Here is a 22,941-nt window from a genome sequence, read left to right on the forward strand (position 1 = left end):
TCCACTGCTCCCGGAGGCCATTTTTGCCATTTTTGTTGCCCTTGTTGTTGTGTTTGTTGTAGTTGTTATTTTTATTGTTGTTATTGCTGCTGTCATTGCCAGATAGGACAGAAAGAAATGGAGAGAGCAGGGGAAGACAGAAAGGGGAAGAGAAAGGCAGACACCTGCCAACCTGCTTTACCACCTGTGAAGCGACTCCCCTGCAGGTGGGGGGCCGGGGGGGGGGGGCTCGAACCGGGATCCTTACACAGGTCCTTGCACTTTGCACCACATGTGCTTAACCTGCTGCGCCACTGCCTGACCCCCTTCCCTTGTCCTTTTTTTGAAGAGAAACTTGGGTCAGTAGAAAGCGAGGAGGATATGTCCTATAATTTAGAATTACCTTTTGAGCCGCTCTCTTTCGGCACGGCCCACCTGAATTACCCAGCACTCTTATCGTGTGTGCTAGAACTGCTAAGGGTCTGAGGTTTTTGCTGTAAGTTCCCAGGAAAATAAAGCAGAACTAAAGTACCTCAGCACTTAGTGCCAGATTCCTAGTGTGAAGTCAGCCTGTGCCCAGCACGACTGAGTTAAAGGTACATTGTGACCAGGGCTGCCATGGCCTCTGAAACCCCAATCATGTCTTTCTTTTAGCCTCCAGGGGAGTACAAATCCACTGCTCCTGGTGGCCATTTTTCCTTTTTTTATGGAATAGGACAGAGAGAAATCGAGAGAGGAGGGAGAGACAGAGGGAGAGAGAAAGACACCTGCAGACCTGCTTCACCATTTGCAAAGCTTCCCCTCCCCCCCCCCCGGCCCCTCAGGTGGAGAGCAGGGACTTGAACCTGGACCCTTGTTCCTTGTTCTTAGTACTATGTGTGCTCAAGCCGGTGTGCCACTGCCCGGCCCCCAAACCCCAATTCTTGGTAGAACAGTTTCATAAGGATCAGGTGTGAGGCATGACGGTGTGCCTTACTCCTATAAAAACTCACTGGTCCTGGGACGTCAGTCCAGGGAAGGCAAACAGAAACAGGAACAGGAAGTGCAGACCTTGCCAGGGAAGTGGCTGTTACCACTGAACAGAAAAGCTCTGTTTTGAAAAACTATAGTTCTGTCTCCTCTCTGCCTCTGTCCCCTTTGTGTCTCAGTACTCTTACTCTCTATCAAAAAAGAAAAGAAAACAAGAAAATGGTTACTGGGAATGGTGGAGCCAGGCAGGCACAGAGTCCCAGTGAAAATAACCCTGGAGACAAGAAAGAAAGAAAGAAAGAAAGAAAGAAAGAAAGAAAGAAAGAAAGAAAGAAAGAAGGAAAGAAAGACAAGTTAAAGTAGTTTAATGTATAAATTAGATTAAAAGTATGCAAGATGAACTGTGACCATCAAACTCATGAAAATGGCTAAAGCCATAAAGTATGACATGTCAGGGCAGCTGGCGAGACACACTAATTCACGGGCAGAGATGCCTGTGTTCCCTCAGGAATACGTGAGGACAACCAGTAAAACTGACCTGAACCTTTGACCCTGCGGTTCCACATTGAGGAACACGTCCCAGGAACCATCTCAAAGGAGAAACAGGCTTACCTCAGGAGGCCAGGAGGTGGCGCACCCGGCTGAGCACATATCACCATGCACAAGGACCCGGGTTCAAGCCCCCTGGTCCCCATGTGGGGGGAGGGGGCGTTTCACAAGCGGTGAAACAGGCCTACAGATGTTTCTCTGTCTCTTTCACTCACTCTCTCTCCCCACCCCCTCAATTTCTCTGTCTCTATCCCATAAATAATAAAACATCAAAACAAGCTCATTTCTCAATAGCTTCACAGTGTGTTGCAAAATGAAAAACACTCCAGTCAAGGAGGGGCCAGGAGAACGGTGACAGCGGTACAAAGTGGGCGTGCACCTACGCAGGAATCCCAGGAGAAGCAAGGCGCACGCACACGCACACAACACGGAAACCGCCTCCCTGATGTGGGAACGTGACGTGCAGACAGTGGCCATGGGGGTGCCACCATGTTTGGGCGTGTACCATGTGAAGTCACAGAAACCAGGTGGAGGGGTCGGTCCACACTGCTGTGACCGACACAGAGTCCCGAAATGCCCTGTCCTTGCCTGTCCTTGTTGAGGGGACATCTCTGCTCCAGTGTGGCGGCCACCAACCACCACCAACCCCAAAGCCATGATTAAAGGTCTGGAGCTTCCAGGCTGGGTGGTGGTGCACCTGGTTGAGCGCATATGTGACGGTGGTGAGCAAAGACCTGGGTTCAAGCCTCTCCCCACCACCTGCAAGGGGGAAGATTCACGAGTGGTGGGCAGTACTGCAGATGCCTGTCTCTCCCTCTCTCAACCTTCCCTCTGGATATGTGGCTGTCTCTATTCAATAAAAGTGATTAAAGTTTTATTTTAAAAGAGAGAAGGAGAAGGAGCAGGAAGAGGAGGAAGAGAAGGAGGAGAAGGAGGAGGAGAAGGAGGAGGGGGAGGGGGAGGGAGAGGAGGAGGAGGAGGAGGAGGGGGAGAAAGAGTTTCCACCCTACAGGGAAGGAGAGAGCTGGCGACCTACCTAATGGTCGGCAATGCCAATGGAATGAAAATGCCTTAACACCCCTCAAAGTTACGGAGTTCTGAGAGCTTCAAAGTTGTTGAACAGATGGGGGGGGGGAGGTGACTGGCCCTGCACCCTTCTCCCCTCCCCAATATACACCTAGCCCTTCATCTCCCCTTCCTGGATGCTCAGTTTCATCCTATCCTCTTATTTATGTATTTGTAAATTTTTTAATATTTGTTATTTTTTTTAATGAGGGGAGATAGAGGGGGAGAGAAAAACGGAAAGATACAGAGAGACACCAGAGCCCTGCTCAGCTCTGGCTTATGTTGGTGCTGGGGACTGAACCTGGGACCTCAGAGCCATAGGCATGAGAGTCTTTTGCAGAACTATTCTGCTGTCTCCTCAGCTCAGCTTATTTTCTTGTAAACCAGTAAACCCACGGTTCCCCTGCACTCTGTGAGCCTTTCTGGCACATTCCCCAGCCCTAGGAAGGTGTGAGATTTCTTGAAGGAAGCCCAGATTTCTAGGCTGTGGAGCAGAGGTGACGTGGCCTCATTCCAGGGAAACTGAGCCCTTCAAGGGTGAGTCTCAGCAGTGTCAACACTGAGTTAAATCTCAGAACGCCCATCAGGCTTGTGAGAACTGCCTGGTGTGGAAGACACTTTCGGTGGCTGGAAATGTCAGAAGAAAGTCTTCTGTGGAAAATGTTTTGAGAGGAGAAGACAGCATTTGGCCAAAAGAGAAGGTTAGAGAGCCTTCAAACTATTTAGCCAAAAAAGACTTAAGATTGATACCATGATGCCAACCTGACTTCTCTGGGCAGACAACCTCACCAATCTGTCCTGGAGCCCCACCTCCCCAGACCCCTGCCTCACTAGGGAAAGAGAGAGGCAGGCTGGGAGTATGGATCGACCTGCCAACGCCCATGTTCAGCAGGGAAGCAATTACAGAAGCCAGACCTCCCACCTTCTGCACCCCACAATGACTTTGGGTCCATACTCCCAGAGGGATAAAGAATAGGGAAGCTATCAGGGGAGGGGGTGGGAGGATGGGATACAGAGTTCTGGGGGTGGGCATTGTGTGGAAATGTGCCCCTCTTATCCTATGGTCTTGTCATTATTTCCATTTTATAATTAAAAATTTAAAGATATATTTAGCCATACACACACACACACACACACACACACACACACACAGTTTGTGGGGAAGCTATCTTGTGTTTGGTCCATTTCTAACCTAATGGTGATAAACAACCTTAGAATATGTTTAAAATCAATTATACTGGAAGGGGGGAGTATTGAACCCTTCCCCAGAGGACCCTCAAAGAAAATACAGAGCTATGAAAGCTGCTCTTTCTACAGGAACCGACTACAGTTAATTTGTTACAGAGCACGGGTGTTATGTCTGTAGTTGGCATTCTGGGTGGCTTAGTTGGGGGTTCATTTCTAGTCTTCTGAGTCGTTATGGGAAATACAAAGTTCTGGAAAGGTGGGGAAGCAAGCAGCCTGCCGACGAGAGTTTCTAGAGGGTCCCTCTCACAGCCCTGCTCCGGGCTCCCCACCAGACAGTTCCCACCCCCCAATCCCCACATTCTATGTGTTGGCCCACCTGCCACTTGCCCCGCCCCCAGCAGCCTCGCCCAGGGGAGGGGTGTGGGAGGCCCGGCTGCACTCACCGCAGGTGACAGGGTCCTCATCAGAGCCGTCCTGGCAGTCGGCATCGCCGTCACAGGCCCAGCGCTGGGGGATGCAGTGCCCGTTGTGGCACTGGAAGTTGGAGGCCTCACAGGTGTGGTAGATGGCTGCCGGCAGGACAGAAGAGATGTCAGAGCCTCCCCTCAGCAGGGAGAAGCTTGGAGGGGCAGACAGAGGCTAGGGCTGAACCCCAGTGGCTGAGCTCCCCGGGCCGGGAGGGGGTGCCAGCGGGGACCACTTGGGGGCCCCTTTCCTCTCCTGCGAGGGCAAGGACATGAGTCTGTGGGCTCAGGAAGCAAAGGATGTTACACACACTCACTGGAGGGCCTGGGAGGCAGCCCGCCAAGCAGGGCACACACTTCACCACCCGCCAGGGCCGGGGAGAACCCCTGGGGCCTCTGGGAGCACCGGGCACAACAGGTGCTGTGGCATCACTCTTAGGGCGCACCTGGCTGAGCGCACACGTCACAGTGCACAAGGACCTGGGTTCAAGCCCTCAGTCCTCACCTGCAGGGGGAAAAGCTTTGCGAGTGGTGAAGCAGGGCTGCAGGTGTCTCTCTGTCACCCTCTGTCCCCTCCTTCCTCCCAATTTCTGACTATATTTATTCAATAAATAAAAAGACACAGGGGAGTCGGGCAGTAGTGCAGGTGGCGCAAAGCACAAGGACCGGCGTAAAGATCTCAGTTCAAGCCCCCAGCTCCCCACCTGCAGGGGAGTCGCTTCACAGGCGGTGAAGCAGGTCTGCAGGTGTCTGTCTTTCTCTCCCCCTCTCTGTCTTCCCCTCCTCTCTCCATTTCTCTCTGTCCTATTCAACAACAACAACATCAATAACAACAATAATAACTACAGCAATAAAAAACAAGGGCAACAAAAAGGGAATAAACAGATATTAACATTTAGGAATAGACAGCATAATGTTTATGCAAAAGAGACTCATTTCTGAGGCTCCAAAGTCCTAGATTCAATCCCCTGAGCCCCCCCCCCCTTAAGCCAGAGCTGCTCAGTGCTCTGGGGAAGAAAAAGAAAAAAGAAAAAAAGAGACCTGCTTTTACAAACAAGAAATAGGAAGGGGAGATACAAACTTACTTCTGGCCAAGAAGAGCCTTCAAAAGCAAGAAAGCACAGCACGTGCATGCACAGGGCCCCGGGTTTGAGCCTCAGTAGTCCTACGTGCTCAGGCTGAGGAGTGCTCTGATCTCTTACCCAATTATATTTATATTTGATTATTTATTTATTCATTGCCTCCAGGGTTATTGCTGGGGCTCTGTGGCGGCACTAAGAATCCACTGCTCCTGGTGGCCATTTTCTTTTCTTTTATTGGATAGGACAGAGAGAAATTTAGAGGGGGGGGGGAGATAGAGAGGGGGAGAGAAAAACAGACACCTGCAGACCTGTTTCGCCGCTTGCAAAGTGACCTCCGTGCAGGCGGGGAGCCTGGGGGCTTGAACCCGGGTCCTCGAGTAGATCCTAGCACTTAATCAGGTACGCCATCACCCGCCTTCCCACCCCCGCTTTGATTTTTATTTACTTCCTATGAGACATAGTTTCATGTGACAGAGAACTTGATTACTTTACACACCTGAAACATTACTTAGGTGAAAGCAACTATTGCACTCAAGAGCTATGCCCGAGGCAGTTAGAGAACTTGAAGTAAATGTGACAGAGAGATGTCTGGCGCCAGGGATCAAACGCGGAGCCTCAGGTACGCAGATCCTGCGCTCTGGCAGCTGAGCGATTTCCCTGGCTGTGAGGAGACAGAGACTGCCCCCTTGCAGAGATAGTGAGCGGCCAGCAGCAGCAGCAGCCCTGCCCTGCACTCCCCGCTCTCCCTCACACTCTAGATGCTCCTGTAAAGGCCGTCACTCGTTTGGGGGGTTCAGGAGGCTGAGTCCTAAAGCCACTCTGGCCTCTGTTTGGGGGGGGTGTCTCAGATTCATCCTGTCTGCTGACTTCTAAGGGCCCTTGTCGATCCTCAGCAGCAGTGGCTTCATGGTTCTGAATGAGACACCCAGTTTCCCACGCAGGATAAGTGCGGACTCGAAGAGCGTGAAAGATCTGACCCAAAGTTGCCACGAGGGCCGGAGAGATAGCTCAGCATGCAGGGCGCACATCCTGCCATGCACACAGACTGGATGTGAACGAGTCCTGGCTCCACCAGGGGAGCACCATGGCACCTGGAGAAACTCCATACTGTGGTATCTCTCCCTCAAGTGCTACTTAGCTTTGTTTCTCTCACCGACCCTGTACCTGCATGAGAAGAAAGGCCAAGGATGTAGTTTAGCGGTCGAGCACAAGCCTTGCAGGTGTGAGGCCCTGGGTCCAATTCCCAACTCTACCCCAGCAAAAAAAAAAAGAAAGAAAGAAAAAAGAAAGGAAAAGAAAAGAAAAAAGGATGCAAAGGGCCAGAAGAAAATGCACATAGTAGCCCAGGGCTCATCAGGCAGGAGGGCCGGAGACTGAACACTGGCACCACAAGGGGGCGCCACAGAGGGCCCTGGAGAATGCTCGCAGGTAGTGGAGCAGTGCTGTTCTTCCTCTCCATCCCTCTCTCCTCTCTCTAAAATTAAGTGATGATTAAAGGGATCCAGATGGTGGCGCACCTGGTTAAGAGCACATGTTATAATGCACAAGGACCCAGGTTCAAGTCCCTGGTCCCCACCTGCAGGCGGAAAGCTTCACGAGTGGTGAAGCAAGGCTACAGGTGTCTCTCTGTCTCTATCTTCCTCCCCCCTCTCAGTTTCTCTGTCTCTATCCAATAATTAAAAAAAAATCATAAAAAATGAAAATGTTAGGGGGACAGGCAGTAGCTCAGCGAGTTAAAGGCACTTGGCGCAAAGTGCAAGGACCGGCGTAAGGATTCCAGTTCAAGCCCCCAGCTCCCCACCTACAGGGAGGGGTCACTTCACAGGCGGTGAAGCAGGTCTGCAGGTGTCTGTCTTTCTCCCCCTCTCTGTCTTGCCCTCCTCTCTCCATTTCTCTCTGTCCTATCCAACAACGACAACAACAATAACAAGAACGGCAACAAAATGGAAAAAACTGGCCTCCGGGAGCAGTGGATTCGTAGTGCGGGCACCGAGCCCCAGAGATACCCTGCAGGCAAAATAAATAAATATGTCTAAAATTTTTTATTTAAAAAGTGATTTATATAAAGGTGGTGTTCTCACATATGTCCAAGGCCCTAGGGCCACATTTCAAAAACAAACAAAAAAATGAAGCCCCCAGAAGCTAGACCGTCTCTCTCTAGAATGACATCTAGAAAGTGTCCACTACCATCACCAGAAAAGAAAGGACAGAAAGTCACGACCAACCATGGACAGCTGTGTGAGTCACGACCAACCATGAACAGCTGCACACAGGGGTGGGAGCCTCTGGAAGTCATTCAAAAGCGTCTCGAATCCTCCGACCCAAGCAGCCCCTGGAAGTGCCGGCTGCCTCTGGCTTCCCCTGGCTCCTCACAGAGTGGGCGCTGCCATGCTGGCTCGCTGCAGGACAGCCAGCACTGGCCCTGTGCGTAGCCGGCATCAAATAACAGAACTGAGATGGATGGGCTCTCTTGTCTGCCTAACTGTGTGGAGAAGACGGCTTGACAACAGAGGGGCCAAAACAAACAGGAGTGGGAGGCTGAGTGCAAGCCGCATTATTTATTCAGCGGAGACGGCAGCCACGAGCCACTGAAGAGCCGGGAAAATTGGTTTACAACGTCCTCGAGAACTTCTACTCAATTTGAGGCAACTGCTGTGTGTGTGTGTGTGTGTGTGTTTCCAGGAGTCTCAAGTACAATGAATCTGATTTTTTTTTTCTTTCTAAACCACTTTAAACAAACAGTGGTTCTTCATCGACTTTTTTATCTCTCTGAAAACCAAGGCCTACCAGGCAGCTTGCAGGCAAGCCTGCGGGAAGTTTCAATATTTCTTAGCCTCGGGGGCCGGGCGGTGGCGCACTGGGTTAAGCGCACATAGTGCGAAGCGCAAGGACCGGTGCAAGGATCCCGGTTCCAGAGCTCCCAGCTACCCACGTGCAGGGGGGCAGATGTCTCTCTCTATATATCTTCCCCTCCCCTCTCAATTTCTCTCTGTTCTATCCAAATATATATATTTCACAGTCTCTGATGCTCAGAGCCCCATCAGCAGCTGCCTAAAAGGCCGATAAGAGGCGTGAGGGTAGCATGGGGTAGCATGGGGTCACCTCAGCTTTGGTCCCAGTAACACCCTGCCTCAAAGACTTTATGATTTATCTGTTTTGTAAGCCCAATGGTTGTGAAAAATCTTCCTCCTCTTCAAAAAAAAAAAATCGTTGTCTACACTCACGGCTGTTCTGGTCTCTTATTAGTATTCCGCCCGTGCATATCATTTTGAATTGGAAACCATTCCAGAGAGCTAATGGATTCCCACATGACAATTCCAGGAGGAAAGTCTGGGGGCTCCAGTTCCCCCCCCCCGGAAGCTCGGGGGCACTGACCAGTCTGTAGGATGTCAGCCAAGTGGCCAGCTGTAAGGAACACTGACATTCTCCTTTTCTTGAATGCTTCTGTCTAGACAACAATGGCAAATTCTCTCACACTGAGTGTCTGCCTCATACAAACATGCTCAAGAAATTTTAAGAAAGAGAGGGGCAGGGAGAAAAAGCATTTCATTACAAAGGTGGAAAAGATCAACTGCAGCCCGGGTCAAGGAATTTGTGGAGGAAAAAAAGGATGATCTGCATAGCAGGCTTCACTATGACTTTCAGAATGGGGAGCCGGACAGTGGCGCACCCAGGTAAGCACACATGTCACCTCGCGCAAAGGCCTGGGGCCCAGCTTCCTGCTCCCCACCTGCAGGGAGGAAGCTTCATGAGCAACAAGGCAGGTCTGCAGGTGACTCTCTGTCTTTCTCCCTCTCTAGGGAGAAAGGAGCCCCCCCCCTTCAATTTATCTCTGTCTTATCAAATGAAAAGGGAAAAACAAAATAATGACCACTAGGAATTATGGGTTCATCGTGCAGGCACTGAGCCCCAGCAATCACCCTAGAGGCAATTTAAATGAGAGAAAAAGAACGGTAAAGCAGGGCTGGGTAGCAGCACAGCTGGTTGAACATCAAGTTACTATGTACAAGGATGCAGATTCAAACCCCTCTGTAATCCAGGTGGCAAGATGTATCTGAATGAAAGTGGTCAGGGTAGATAATCATAAAACCACTGAATCGGAGCTTATGGGCTCATGGCTCTTGCCAAGGTGACTGGCCGATCTCTGCCACTCTGCCTGTTTCACTGTACCTGAATAACGTGATGTAATACACCTCCCGTTTGTTTAAAGCCCAGACAAAACCTGTGAAGTTTCTATTTATTTATTTATTTTTGTCTCCAGGGTTATTTTGGGGGGCTCAGTGCCTGAACTAAAAATCCACTGCTCCTGGAGGTCATTTTTCCCATTTTGTTGCTCTTGTTGTTATTGCTGTTGTTGGATAGAACAGAGAGAAATGGAGAGAGGAGGGGAAGACAGAGAGGGGGAGAGAAAGACAGACACCTGCAGACCTGCTTCACCGCCTGTGAAGCGACGCCCCTGTAGGTGGGGAGCCGGGGGCTTGAACCCAGATCCTTATGCCAGTCCCCGTGACATAGTGCCACGTGCGCTTACCCCACTGCACTGCCGCCCACTCCCCTTTTTTTTTTACTTATTAATCACTACAGTCCTGCTCACCCTCCCTTTTTTTTTTTTTTTACTTATCAATCACTACAGTCCTGCCCACCAGCCCGCGGAGGACCGAGCGCAGGAAATACTGACCGGTGCAGTTGGCCTCATCGGACCAGTCCCTGCAGTCATTGTCCCCGTCACACACCCAGGAGGAGCGGACGCACATGCCAGAGCTGCAGTTGAACTCGTCTTGGTGGCACTGGTGCATCTCTGCAGGGAAACCACAGACAGGGCAGTGAGCACAGGGGCGGGCAGACACCTGTCTCTGGGGCTGGCTTCCTGAGGGTCAGAAGTGAACCCACTGTGCGTGATTATCCAAAGAGGGCCGGCGATGGGATCAGAACCAGGGAGGTGAGGTCCTGGAGGCTTTCAAGGCTCTGTGTGCAACAGACTGCTTGGGGGGGTGGTAAAGACCCCTCGATCACTTGCAGCTACTGGCCTCTGGACGAGGGGGCAGCCGTACCCATTCCAGCCAGGACAGGGGACTAGAGACTAAACTAGCATTGCCTGTGCTGGCTGGGAGGCTTGAGGAGCAATGTCCTGGCCCCTCAGGAAACAGAAATTCTCAAGAATCTGCATGTGCGCGCGCGCGCGCGCACACACACACACACACACACACACACACACACACACACACCTGATCTTGTAAGGGCCTCTGGAAGTTAATCTGAGAATAACACACAGATTTATGTTTGTTTATTTATTTTTGCCTTAAGGGCTCAGTGCCTGCACCACAAATCCACTGCTCCTAGAGGTTATTTTTTTTATCATTGATGTGGTTATCATTGATGTCGTTGTTGTTGGATAGGACAGAGAGAAATGTAGAGAGGAGGGGAAGACAGAGGGGGGTGGCATGAAGACCATTGCAGGGACTGAGTCTGGGGACTCTGGACCGCAAGTCCTGTGCTCTAATGGCCTCTCCCCGGGCCTGACAGGCAGGAGCCTGAAAGAGCGCCACCTGCACCTTCCCTACTGCTTCGAGCTCCAGGCGCACAGCTTATGGGCCCTCTCCAGGAGGATGGGAGTCAGGGGCACAGGAACCATCACCACCACCACCCCCCCACATACACCAACAGCCCCAGACTTGAAAAGGAAGCACCACAGACATCATCTTTCTCAGGCTCTAGGGATGTCGTTAAGACAGATTTTTAAAAAAATTCTGCAGAAGCAGGAGCAGTTTGGGGGCAGGGAAGGTGGCCTGGCTGCCCCACTCAAGAGAGAAGTTGAGGCTGGTAGCTCTGATATTTAGGGTGACACGGTCTGGAGGCCTCTGATGTGGACGAGGATCTATGACGGGAGTGAGGCTGTCATGGGTCTGGGAGGTGGCACTGTGGAGAGCTGAGGGCAGGAACTGTCTCCCAGTGCATGAGGGAGTACACAAACACACACACACACACACACACACAGCCTGCCTACAATCTTTTAGTACAGGGAGACCATCTCCCAGTGAGTGAGGAAACACACACACACACACACATACACACACACACACACACACACACAGCCTGCCTCCATCCTTTTAGTAACCCTTGACCAAAGAACAGACCAGAGGATCACTGCCGTGCTGGGGAGCAGATTCTGGGAACCCCCACACACACACACCTGCTGAGCCCCCTCCCAGGAGCCACACTGGAGTCCTCCAACCAAAGCAAAGCAAGTCGCAGGATCTAACCTAACCCTTGGCTCAGTGGGGCAGGAAGCAGGGCAGAACGACAGGGAACCATCGTGACTCCCCGGGGTGCCGTTCTGCAACTTCAGGTTTCAGTAAGATGAAGGCAAATTCTGTAACCTTGCTCCTGGGAGTCATTTTCCTCTGTTCCCAGATGTCAGTCCCTGCCCGGCTCCACGGGCCTCTGCACAACCTGCTGACCAGCCTGGAGGGCAGGGCCGGGCCATGCCATGTGTCCTGACATCTTATCAGTGTCTTGCCTGCTCCCTCACTTCCCCTCCCTGACTGTGGCTCCTGCAAGCTGGTGTGCAGTGTAGTTCACACATACGCCCCCTCTCCCATCCCCAGCTAGGTGCCAGGGCCCCATCAGACACACAGACCCCTGAGAGGGAGAGGCAGGATGACAGCAGGAAGAGGGCCTGGGAATCTGGGAGATCCTATCGCCCCTTAAAGAAGACCCCAACCTCTATGGGCCTCAGGTGAGTAAGCTGAGAATTTTAAGGACTGAGCTAGTGACTCCTTATCACTTCATGCAACTCCAACAATTAATTTTCTTTCTTTCTTTCTTTCTTTCTTTCTTTCTTTCTTTCTTTCTTTCTTTCTTTCTTTCTTTCTTTTTTTGTCTCCAGGGTTATCACTGGGGCTTGGTGCCTGCACTACAAATCCACTGCTCCTGGGGGCCATTTTTTCCATTTTTTTTGGAAAAGACAGAGAGAAATGGAGAGAGGAGGGGAGGTAGGGAGGGGGAGGGAAAGATAAGACACCTGCAGATCTGCTTCACTGCCTGTGAAGTGTCCCCCGCACAGGGGAAGCCATGGGCTCCAACCCAGATTATTATGTGGGTCCTTGTGCTTCATAGTATGTGCAATTAACTCATCCTGCCCCCAACTAATTTTTTTTAATGAAACTTAGCATTCAGGAACCTCCTCCATTAATACAGGTACCATCTGCTGACTAGTAGCAAAGTTTACTGAATTTGATTAGTCCTAAAGAAAAAACAGGGAGGTCAGGCGGTAACACGTAAAGATCCCGGTTTGAATCCCCGGCTCCCCACCTGCAGGGGAGTCGCTTCACAGGCGGTGAAGCAGGTCTGCAGGTGTCTGTCTTTCTTTCCCCCTCTCTGTCTTCCCCTTCCTTCTCAATTTCTCTCTGCCCTATCCAGCAAGAGCAACAATGGGGAAAAATGACCTCCAGGAACAGTGGACTCATAGTGCAGGCACCGAGCCCCAACGATAACCCTGGAGGCAAAAAAAGAAAAAAAAAATACACAAAAGTACAACAGATCTGTGTCTTCTGGAGGCTGATCTCATAGCCACCAGAGAGAATGCACACCAAGCTGATCCCAACCACCTGGGTTCACAGAGGAGTTTGGGCTTCCTGCTAGCAGACTCACGCCCGCCGCAACCCTGCCCTGGCCAGCAGGTCCCACGGCTTTGCAGATGGATCCCGCCTGCCCTGTGAGGGGACAGGCCCTGTAGCCGGGTGTGGGGAAAGACTGCAGAAACCCCCATCTGGCACAGGAGCCACCATGCGAGCTGCTTGACACAATACCAGCTTCGTAGGAAGTTCAGAACGGCTGGACTCTCCAGGCCAAACTGAAACCATCTTGCCTTTGCCATGTATAGGGCGTGGGATTAAGCTCTGTGTGGTCTTGATAATCTTTACCTATGGCCAGACTCAGAGCCTGATCAATAACAGAAGTAATGACAAAACCTGCACTGCACTCTGTAAGATTGATCATAATGGAACAAGCAATATCAGTAATGCAGAATTTTTCAGGAGGCTCCAAGAGGAAAAATTGTTTTCCCCTTTATCTATACCACTTCCTTTAGTATTTCCACTAAAATAGAGGGAAAGATTAGTGTTTCCCATAGTGGAGGGGCCACCTTACATAGCATAATTAATAAATGGAAAGTTACGGTACCTGCCTAGATACAATGGGCCTTTTAATCTGCCACCCACCACTATGCTCCCACTTCCTTACGCAGGAATAGTACACAAGAACTTAGGTCACATAGTGAGCATACACAGAAGATGGATTACCAGCTAGAGAGCTTAACTTTATGGAGAGGCGGCCAGGTCAGCACCACCTTGGTGCCTTCTCAGTAAGGACCAAAACAAAACTCCCTGATTGAACAATGGAGCAGAATTTATGAAAAATGGGCTGCTCAGTTTGTTTAAGGCCCCTAGAAACATGACACGCTTGAACTTTCTATGAACAACGGCTTCTGCTGCATAAGGGCTTCTGCTGCATAAGGGCAAGAGAATGGCATAACCATACAGGTAGAATATTAATCTTAATCAATAGGACATCTGCCTAGCACACAGGTACAGTAATAACAAAAGACACAGAAACTGTGATGTGATCTCTAGGGAGAAAAGTGCCCCTGGAATGTGAATGTTCCACAAAGCAGGAGGTGTTCCCTACCTGTGCTGTTCTTACTTGGTGATTTTTGTTTTAATAATCAAAGCCTTGATGATTTTTGTTATTAGTGACCAAAGCCTTGGTGATTTTTATATTAATCGTCAAAGCCTTGGTGATTTTTGTTTGAATGATCTAAGCCTTATGAGACTATAAAAATAAAGTTCTGCTTAACTGTGACAGAGATGTCTGCTGGAGACTGATTCAGCATCAACTCATCTCTCATTCTTCCTCACTCTGTGCCGACGCCCCTCCTCCGTCAGAACACCCTAGTAACCTGCTGGGGCTGGCCCCTGGCATCCATCTGTTGGCACTGCTCCTGGCCCTCACTCCCTGGGCACCGTGTCCCCTTACCACAGTGGCTCTCGTCACTGTTGTCCCCACAGTCGTCCTCAAGGTCACATTTGTAGGACAGGGGGATGCAGGTCCCAGACTCCTGGCATCGGAACTGGGTATCCAGGTCACAAATGGTGGTGGCTGCAAAAGGAGGCACAGAAACAGGTGACAGACGTATTACGTATGATTAGCTCTCTTTAAACATAGCCTACTGCAAAGCCAATTAAATGAACCAAAAAACAAAGCAGGAAGCTGATTTTAATTGTAGCAAAAGAAATGAAGCCAGATGGCTAATAATAATAATAATAATAATAATAATAATAATAATAATAATAATAATATAATGGCATGAAAACTGCCAATTCTACAGCCCAGTGAGATTAGGGTCTATCTGTGCACTGATGGCTTCCCAGATGGGATCACGGCTGGGAGAGGGAGAAAGGTCTGCAAGGGGGAGAGAGTGAAGGAAGAGATAAGATTTCCCTCAGGCATGGAGGGCTGAGGTGGCAGGAAAGCCAAGGAACGTGCCATCCCAGACAGGGAGGTGGCGCTCAGCTTGGGCCACACAGACAGTGGGGAGAGACGCAGGGGGAGGGGTATGGACCCTGCAGGCTTCCAGCTCCAGTTGGGCCTTTTCCTGTGTTCCCTGTGGGGCAATTTCCTTGAAGTAAAAGGAGGAAAATGGACAAGAGTTTGTGAGGGTCAGTCAGGAAGGTTGAGACAGGGACCTCGATTCTAGCACCTTCTTAAGCCAGTGCCACCCCTGCCTGCTACTGAAACTATTGAGAAAGGAAGTAAGCACGGGGGTTTGGGGACCAGAAGCCTTGAATAAGGCGCAAATCTGGGGGCCAGGCGGTGGCAGTGGTGCACCTGGCTAAGCATATGTATTACCATACACAAGGGCCTGGGTTCCAGCCCAGACCCCCCACCTGCAGTAGGGGACGCTTCACCAGTGGTGAAGCAGCTCTGCAGGTATCTCTCTTTCTCCCTATCACCCCTCCCCTCTCAATTTCTCTCTGTCCTATCAAATGTAACAAAAATTTAGAAAAAGGACAAAAAAATTGCCACCAGGAGCAGTGGATTTGTGGTGCAGACACCGAGACACAGTGATAACCCTGGAGGCGGGGGAGGGGGTATAAATTTAAGGGTCTCCAGAGCACTTGCTCCCCCCTGTACATCACTGCCCTTGCCCCCGGCTCTCACTGCTGTCCTAACCGGGGAGGAGCAAGCCAGCCTGAGCACTGAGGCTTTGGGGAGGCAGAGGTGGGGCAGATCCAGGAATGCGGACAGAGCCTGCTGCAGGACAGGGCTGCCCGAGGTGAGGCGCTGTGCTCAGACACCCCGGAGGTTCTGATCTGCGGCTCCATGTCTCCTCTGGGTGGGAGGCAGGAGACGGGTGCAAAATGACATGGCCTCAGGGGATGTACAGCAAATCCTGACAGCTACCCATCCAGCCCCGGAAGGGGAGGGGGGCTGGCAGCCTCACGACGCCCACCCCCACCCCAGCCCAGGCAGTGTGGCCTCCCCTGCAGGCAGAGGGTAGGGCACTCATCTCTGCGCTCCAAGGGCTGCATGCCCTGACCCTCCTGCGGTAACCCCAGCTCAGTCTCCAGCACAGGCAAGGTCCTGCCCAGGACAGACATATGGAGTGGAGGTGGGAGCTCACTGCGGGCAGAGAGCATCTCCTGAGAAGATATGGGCTGAGGCCAGGGAGATAGCCCGGCGGTAAGCACGGTGCAGGCCCGAGGCCCCGGGTTTGACCCTAGCACCACACGTGCCAGAGGGGAAGGGGAGCCGTCTGACCCCACCCCTCAAAGTGCCCGGCAGGGACTCACGGCAGTTCCTCTCATCGCTCATGTCTCCACAGTCGTTGTCGAAGTCGCACCACCAAATGCTGTTGATGCAGTTGCCGTTGCTGCAACGATACTGGTTTCGGAGACAGGTGTTCTCTGGGGGGTGGGGGGGCACACCAGGGTTATTCCCGCCGTGGGACCACGGACTGCCTCCCTGACGTTCCGTTTCCTTTCCTCCAGTGGCAGGTCTCAGACGGCCAGGGGGAAGTGGTGTCCACCCACGGACAGCCGGGAGGAGAGCGTCCTGCTTCTCCCCTCCCCATCACAGAGAACGGGCAGTGGGCCGGGGAGATGGCACAGTGGCAGAGCACAGGATGTGCACAGGAGAAGGTCTGGGGCTCAGTACCCAGAGCTGAGCTACATTCTGGTCAAGTAACTAAGTAATAAGATTACAGGAGAAGAGGCAGGCCAGACAAGTGTGTGTGTGTGTGTGGGGGGGGGGTTACAATGAGGAAAGAGGAGGGGGCTGGGAGTGGGGCACCCGGTGAAGTGGATGGATTACCATGCACAGGGACCTGGGCTCAGCCCCGTGATCCCTACCTGCAGGGGGACACTTTACAAGTAGTGAAGCAGGTCTGCAGCTCTCTCTCTCTCTCTCTCTCTCTCTCTCTCTGTCTGTCTCTCTCAATTTCTCTCTGTTCTATCGAATAAAACAGTTTAAAGATTAAAGACAGAAAGAAAGAAGGAAAGAAAGAAAGAAAAAAAGAAAGAAAAAGGAAGGAAGGAAATAAGGAAGGAAGGAAAGAAGGAAGGAAGGGAGGAAGGGAGGGAGGGAGGGAGGGAGGGAGGGAGGGAGGGAGGAAGGAAGGAAGGAGAAAAAGGAAAGTGAAGAGGACAAGTAGGGACAGAAGGCAGAGCCAGCCTAAGCTGACTACCAGAGTCCTGACTCCACAGGAGACGTCTTCAAGCACTGTCTACACTGTACGGAGGGGTATGTAGTCAATGTCTACACTGGCTCGAGGTCTGTGTAAGGTATTCAGATCTGCTCCCTCCACTGAGTAAGTTACAGAGCTTTTCTGAATAGACTGTGAGGGTTTCAAGCAGGCAGTTATAATTCCTCCCACAGGGGAATAAGATGTGCTGGATCCCAGCCCAATGGATGTCAGACTGGGGGGTGGGGGTGAGGGGGGCAAGGAGGGGAGGTGGGGAGCTGCCACTCGGTCACAGTCGGGAGCCTGTTACACACAGTCTGCTCACAGAGCCCCGTGTGGCACTGGCTCGAAAGTCCTGGCATTTCTGAGCTGGGTGAGAAGGGCACTTGCCAGGTAGGGCCTGGAGAGCCAAGCCAAAGGGTCTGAGTCACACTGGTCCAACATAAAGGAAGGAAGAAGTAGGAGAAGTCAAGATGTGAAGAGTAGGTGAAGAGAAACAGGAGGAAGAAAAAAGAGAGAGAGAAAGGAAGGGAGGGAGGGAGGGAGGAAGGAAGGAAGGAAGGAAGGAAGGAAGGAAGGAAGGGAGGGAGGGAGGGAGGGAGAAAGAAAACAAGAGTGCTTTCAAGGACAGGCAAGAACCAAAAAAAAGCAAGCATAGCCTAAACATTCAGAAAATAAAAGAAGCAAAAGGGTCGGGTGGTGGTGCACCTGGTTGAGCGCACATGTTACAGTGCTCAAGGACCCAGGTTCAAGCCCCTGGTCCCCACCTACAAGGGAAAAACTTCACGAGTGGTGAAGCAGGGCTGCAGGTGTCTCTTTTTCTCTCATCCTCGCTATCTCACCCTCCCCTCTCAATCTGCATCTCTATCCAAAGAATGAATAAACAAAATAAAGGGATAAAAAAATAATTGTAAAATAAAAGGAACAAAGAGCACAGCTGTCAGTTTTGGACACGAGGACCTGCCCAGGTTGAGAAGCTGACCTCATCCCCACTCGGAACCTCAGAGCAGAGCGTGGGGAGCGTGGGAAGCAGGGGAGGCACGCACCTTCCTTGACACAGGTGGAGTTCTGCAGCTGGTAGCCCCTCGGGCATTCACACAGAGGGTCCCCGGACGGGAGGACGGTGCTTGACAGCCCCTCAGGACACCTGCAGCTCCTGCTGTTGTTGGCCTTGGGCAGGCACAGCAGGCTGCACGGCCGGGCCTCACACGCATTGCTCCCTGCGGGTGGGGGAAGAGACAGAGGCTGAAGGTGAACACACAGACGCTTGGGGGTGGGGGGTTTCAGGTAGAGGATGGGAAGGGGTGAGACCAGGGCCCAGGACATCAGCTGCTCGTGTCCTGTGTCCTGATGGAGCCTTGGCTGACCAGGATGCTAGAGACTGAGCCTGGCACTTGCTGTTCCCTTGGGAGCCCGCCACTGGGACCCCGGGGGACATGGAAACTGGAAAAGTCAGCGCAGGGAGAGGGTCCCCAAGGATGGGTGTCTGACGTGGCAGAGACAGCCTACACCGTGACTACAGCCTACACCATGACTACAGCCTACACCGTGACTACAGCCTACACCGTGATGGAGACAGCCTACACCGTGACTACAGCCTACACCGTGACGGAGAAAGCCTACACTGTGACTACAGCCTACACCATGACGGAGACAGCCTACACCATGACGGAGACAGCCTACACCGTGACTACAGCCTACACCGTGATGGAGACAGCCTACACCGTGACTACAGCCTACACCGTGACTACAGCCTACACCGTGACTACAGCCTACACCGTGACTACAGCCTACACCAGCTACTAGGGGACTAACTCTGGTGTGCAAACAAGATCCTGGAGGACGCCTGACAGACTTGTGGAGAGAAGAAAGGATGACACTGGGGCCCCGAAGCAGGGGACAGGGAACCCAGACAGCTCTGTCCCACAAGCCCCCTGTGCCCACGAAGGCTCAGGCTCCTCCCCCGTCTCCCTTTATGTTTTGTTTGTTTCTTCTTGTCTGGTTTTCCTTTCTCTTGGGAGGTTAATGGCTTACGGTACAGCTGACACATGGGTACAGTTTCTCAGCTCACCAACACAAACGTCTACAAAACACTTCCTACCCAAATCAGATCCATCGTCCTGTAGCAGGGCCTGAAAGCCCCCTCCCCCTGCCCCTCCCTGCCCCTCTCCTGCCCTCCTTCCCCAGAATCCTTTGCTTTGGTGCAATACACTCAACGAGTCCAAGTTTTACTTCGGTTTCTCCTTCTTGTTGTTGCTTGAGCTAAGTTCTACTTTGTTTGTTTAACATTTTGTTTATTTTAATGAGCAAGATACAGAGAGAAAGACCAGAGCACTGCTCAGCTCAGGCTTAGAGTGGTGCTGGAGACGGAACCGGGGACCTTTGGGGCCTCAGGCATGAAAGTCATTTATTCATCTATTTATGTTTGCCAGAGGATTATCACTGAGGATAGGTGCCTGCTCTACGAATCCACTGCTCCTGTGGCCTTTTTTTTTTTTTGGATAGGACAGAGAGAAATTGACAGGGGAGAGGGAAAGACAAGAGAGAAAAAGACACCTGCAGACCTGCTTCACCACTTGTGGGCATCGGCCCTGCATGTGGAGAGCCTGGGGCTTGAACCCAGGATCCTTGCACAGGTCCTGTGTGCGCTTACCCTGGTGTGCCACCACCTGGCCCCGTGAAAGTCACTTTCCATCTCCAGGCTGCTGTCCCCCAGTCCGAGCTTTGGTCTTTCTTGACCACATGCAGCACTCAGCCTGTGACAGCACCAGCCCTTGGTGGCAAGCACGTCGTCTCCTTCACCTCATCTTGGACGGAGCTTGAAGGAATCGTGTGAAGTCAGATAAGCCAGAGGGGAGAAGGAAGAATATGGGATGATGTCGCTCACAGGTGGAACTTCTGGGCAAACACCAAGTCAGGTCAGAACTGGGTATGGCATATTGCTCCAGAGCAAAGGACTCTGGGAAAGGAGGGCAGTGGGCTCTCTGGCTTGGGGGGGTCCTGATGTATGAGGGCAGAAAATGTTGGGGTAAGACTGCCTTGCAGACACCTATCGTGGAGAGAAGAGAAATTGTATCTAAGCTTTGGGTTTTTGTTTGTTTGTTTGTTTAAGATGTATTTGTTTAATTATCCACAAGACAGGGAGAACCAGAGCATTATTCTGACACGTGCAATGCCAGGGACACAACTCAGGACCTCATGCTTGACAGCCCAATGCTTTATCCACTGTGCCTCCTCTCGGGCCTCCGCCTTTACTCTCTCTCTATTCTAATGTGGCACTGCAAAACGAACCTTGGGTCTTGCACATACCACTGAGCAATCCCTGGCCCTGATTTTCTGTTCTATTTAGGGGGTGGGGGAGAGCTAGGCATTGCTCCAGCATCTACGAAGTCCCATTGCTCACAGCTCTCCAATATGATGCCAAAGGTCCAGCCCAGGACTGCACGTGCAGTAAGGCACATGCTCTACTCAGCTGAGCTATCTCCCGGAAACACCATCTCCATTTATCCTCTTTCAGCTGCCTGCACACATGACTTGACTTAGCTTGAGAGAGCTTCTGGTCCGGATGACTTAAAAGCCCTCAAGGGCAGTAGCACAGCGGGCTAAAAGCACATGGCACAAAGCGCAAATACCAGTATAAGGATCCTGATTTGAGCCCTCCCCCCACCCCGCTCCTCACCTGCAGGGGAGTCACTTCACACGCAGTGAAGCAGGTCTGCAGGTGTCTTTCTCTCCTCCTCTCTGTCTTCCCCTCCTCTCTCCATTTCTCTCTGTCCTATCCAACAACGACATCAATAAAACAACATGGGCAACAAAAGGAAATAAATATTTTTTAAAAAAAGAAAAAAAAAGCCCTCAGGGAGAACAGACACCTGAGTAATGATGGGTGTGTCAAAAACTAGCCTCTCCTGTTCAGTCCACTACACCCATCTAGTGCGTCCTGCCCAACCCTGGCTCAGTTTTCCAGAGACAAAGGCCTGAGAAGAGCCAAAAATACTCCAACACACACACACACACACACACACACACACACACACACACACACGCACTCTGGGGAGGACTTGGAGGGTGCACACAGGCAGGAAAGGTGATTCTACCCATGACTTGAAGGGAAGGAACACAGACTATCCTCAAAGAAGTGGCAACATGACAGGAGTCTCGAGCAAGGGAGAAGCCACGGACAGGGGTTGGGTGGTGGCTCACCCAAGAGAGAGCTTAGATGGCCAAGTGCTAAGCTCCCACTCCCCCAACCTGCAGGGGAAAGTCCGCTAATGGTGGAGTGGGGCCGCAGGTGTCTTATTCCCCTCTCCCTCTCCGTCTCTCAGCCTCTAAGGATCGTACCTGTACCAGGGCTGGCAGGTGGTTCCCCCACTACAGCATAAGGACCTAGAGGTGAACCCCCAGCCACTGTCTAGGGGCATCTGCACTAGGGGAAGCTTGGTGAGCCATGGATGATGCCACAGCACTTCCTTTCCTTTCCTTTTTTTTTTTTTTTTTTTTTTTTTTTTGCCTCTAGGGTTATCGCTGGGGCCTGTGCAGGCATTACGAATCCACTGCTCCTGGAGGCTATTTTTTCCTTTTTTTTTTTTTCCACAGTGCCCACACTACAAATCCTGGAGGCTATTTATTCCCCATTTTGTTGCCCTTGTTGTTTATCATTGTTATTGTTATTGTTGGATAGGACAGAGAGAAATGGAGAGAGGAGGCGAAGGCAGAAAGAGGGAGAGAAAGACAGACACCTGCAGACCTGCTTCACCGCTCGTGAGGCAACTCCCCTGCAGGTGGGGAGCCGGGGGCTCGATCCAGGATCATTGTGCCGGTCCTTACGCTTGGTGCCATGAGGGATTAACTCGCTGTGCTACCACCACCACCCCATTTTTTCCATTTTTTTGGACAGGACAGAGAGAAAATGATCAAGGAGGGGGAGGCAGAGAGGGAGAGAGAAAGACAGACACTTGTAGACCTGCTTCGCCGATTATGAAGCGACCCACCCTATAGGTGGGGAGCCGGGGACTCAAACTAGGTCCTTTTTTACACAGGTCCTTGTGCTTGGTACTAAGTGAGCTTAACCCAGTGCGTCACCACCAGCCTCCCCCCTGTGTCTGTCTGTCTGTCTGTCTCTCTCTCTCTCTCTCTCAAAAATTAAAACGGTTGCTGGGAGTGGTGGGGTTGTGTAGGTACTGAGCTCCAGTCATAAGACTGGTAGCAAAATATAAAAACCAAAATTACATAAGAAAAACCCATGCAAATTGTGAAATACATGCTTTTCATTTTAGACTGAGACTACTCGGTCCAGCCAAGACTCTGGTGAGCTAGCAGCCAACAGGATACAGGGGAAGCAATTACAGAAGCCAGACCTCCCACCTTCTACATCCCACAACGACCCTGGGTCCACACTCCCAGAAGGATAAAGAATAGGAAAGCTACCAGGGGAGGGGATGGGATACAGAGTTCTGGTGGTGGGAACTGTGTGGAGTTGTACCCCTCTTATCCTGTGGTTTTGTTAATGTTTCTTTTTTTAAATAAATTTTTAAAATGTTTTTAAACGTCAGGATTAAGGAGTGGCAGTAAGAACCAAGGGCTGCTGGGACTCAGCAGCTGCGGGGTAGAGGCAGTGTATCAGGTTTAGCTAGTATTACACAAAAATAAACGTGCTGATGACATAGCAACCTTTTTTTTGTTCTCTTTTGATGTTTTAGTGTCAAGGACCCACGAAGGAGGGAAAAGAGGGGGCTGGCAGTTGCTGACATGCACAGCCACGGAGGGGAAGAAGGCTGACGGCTGAGGAATGAATCGCCATCGTAGACGTCGTAGACGAACCAACTGCCTCCATCAGAGATGTCGCACAGCTCGCGGGGGGATGCTGTCCCTTGATCTTGAATATGCCAAGCCCCAGGCTACGGGG

The 22,941-nt window shown here is 51.5% G+C and overlaps 1 protein-coding gene across 1 annotated transcript in view; it reads right to left on the reverse strand.

The window, feature by feature from the left end:
• The window catches only part of SORL1 (sortilin related receptor 1), a 219,383-nt gene that overhangs the window by 46,144 nt on the left and 150,298 nt on the right, over positions 1-22,941 (reverse strand). The window contains exons 23-27 of the mRNA XM_060179854.1: positions 18,083-18,256; positions 16,147-16,260; positions 14,330-14,452; positions 9,975-10,094; positions 4,194-4,319 (exon numbers count right to left, since the gene is read on the reverse strand). Coding sequence (XP_060035837.1) covers positions 4,194-4,319; positions 9,975-10,094; positions 14,330-14,452; positions 16,147-16,260; positions 18,083-18,256 — 657 coding nt within the window. The remainder of the gene's footprint in view (positions 1-4,193; positions 4,320-9,974; positions 10,095-14,329; positions 14,453-16,146; positions 16,261-18,082; positions 18,257-22,941) is intronic.

This window comes from Erinaceus europaeus, chromosome 20 (assembly GCF_950295315.1).
Source record: "Erinaceus europaeus chromosome 20, mEriEur2.1, whole genome shotgun sequence".
Lineage (NCBI taxonomy): Eukaryota > Metazoa > Chordata > Mammalia > Eulipotyphla > Erinaceidae > Erinaceus > Erinaceus europaeus.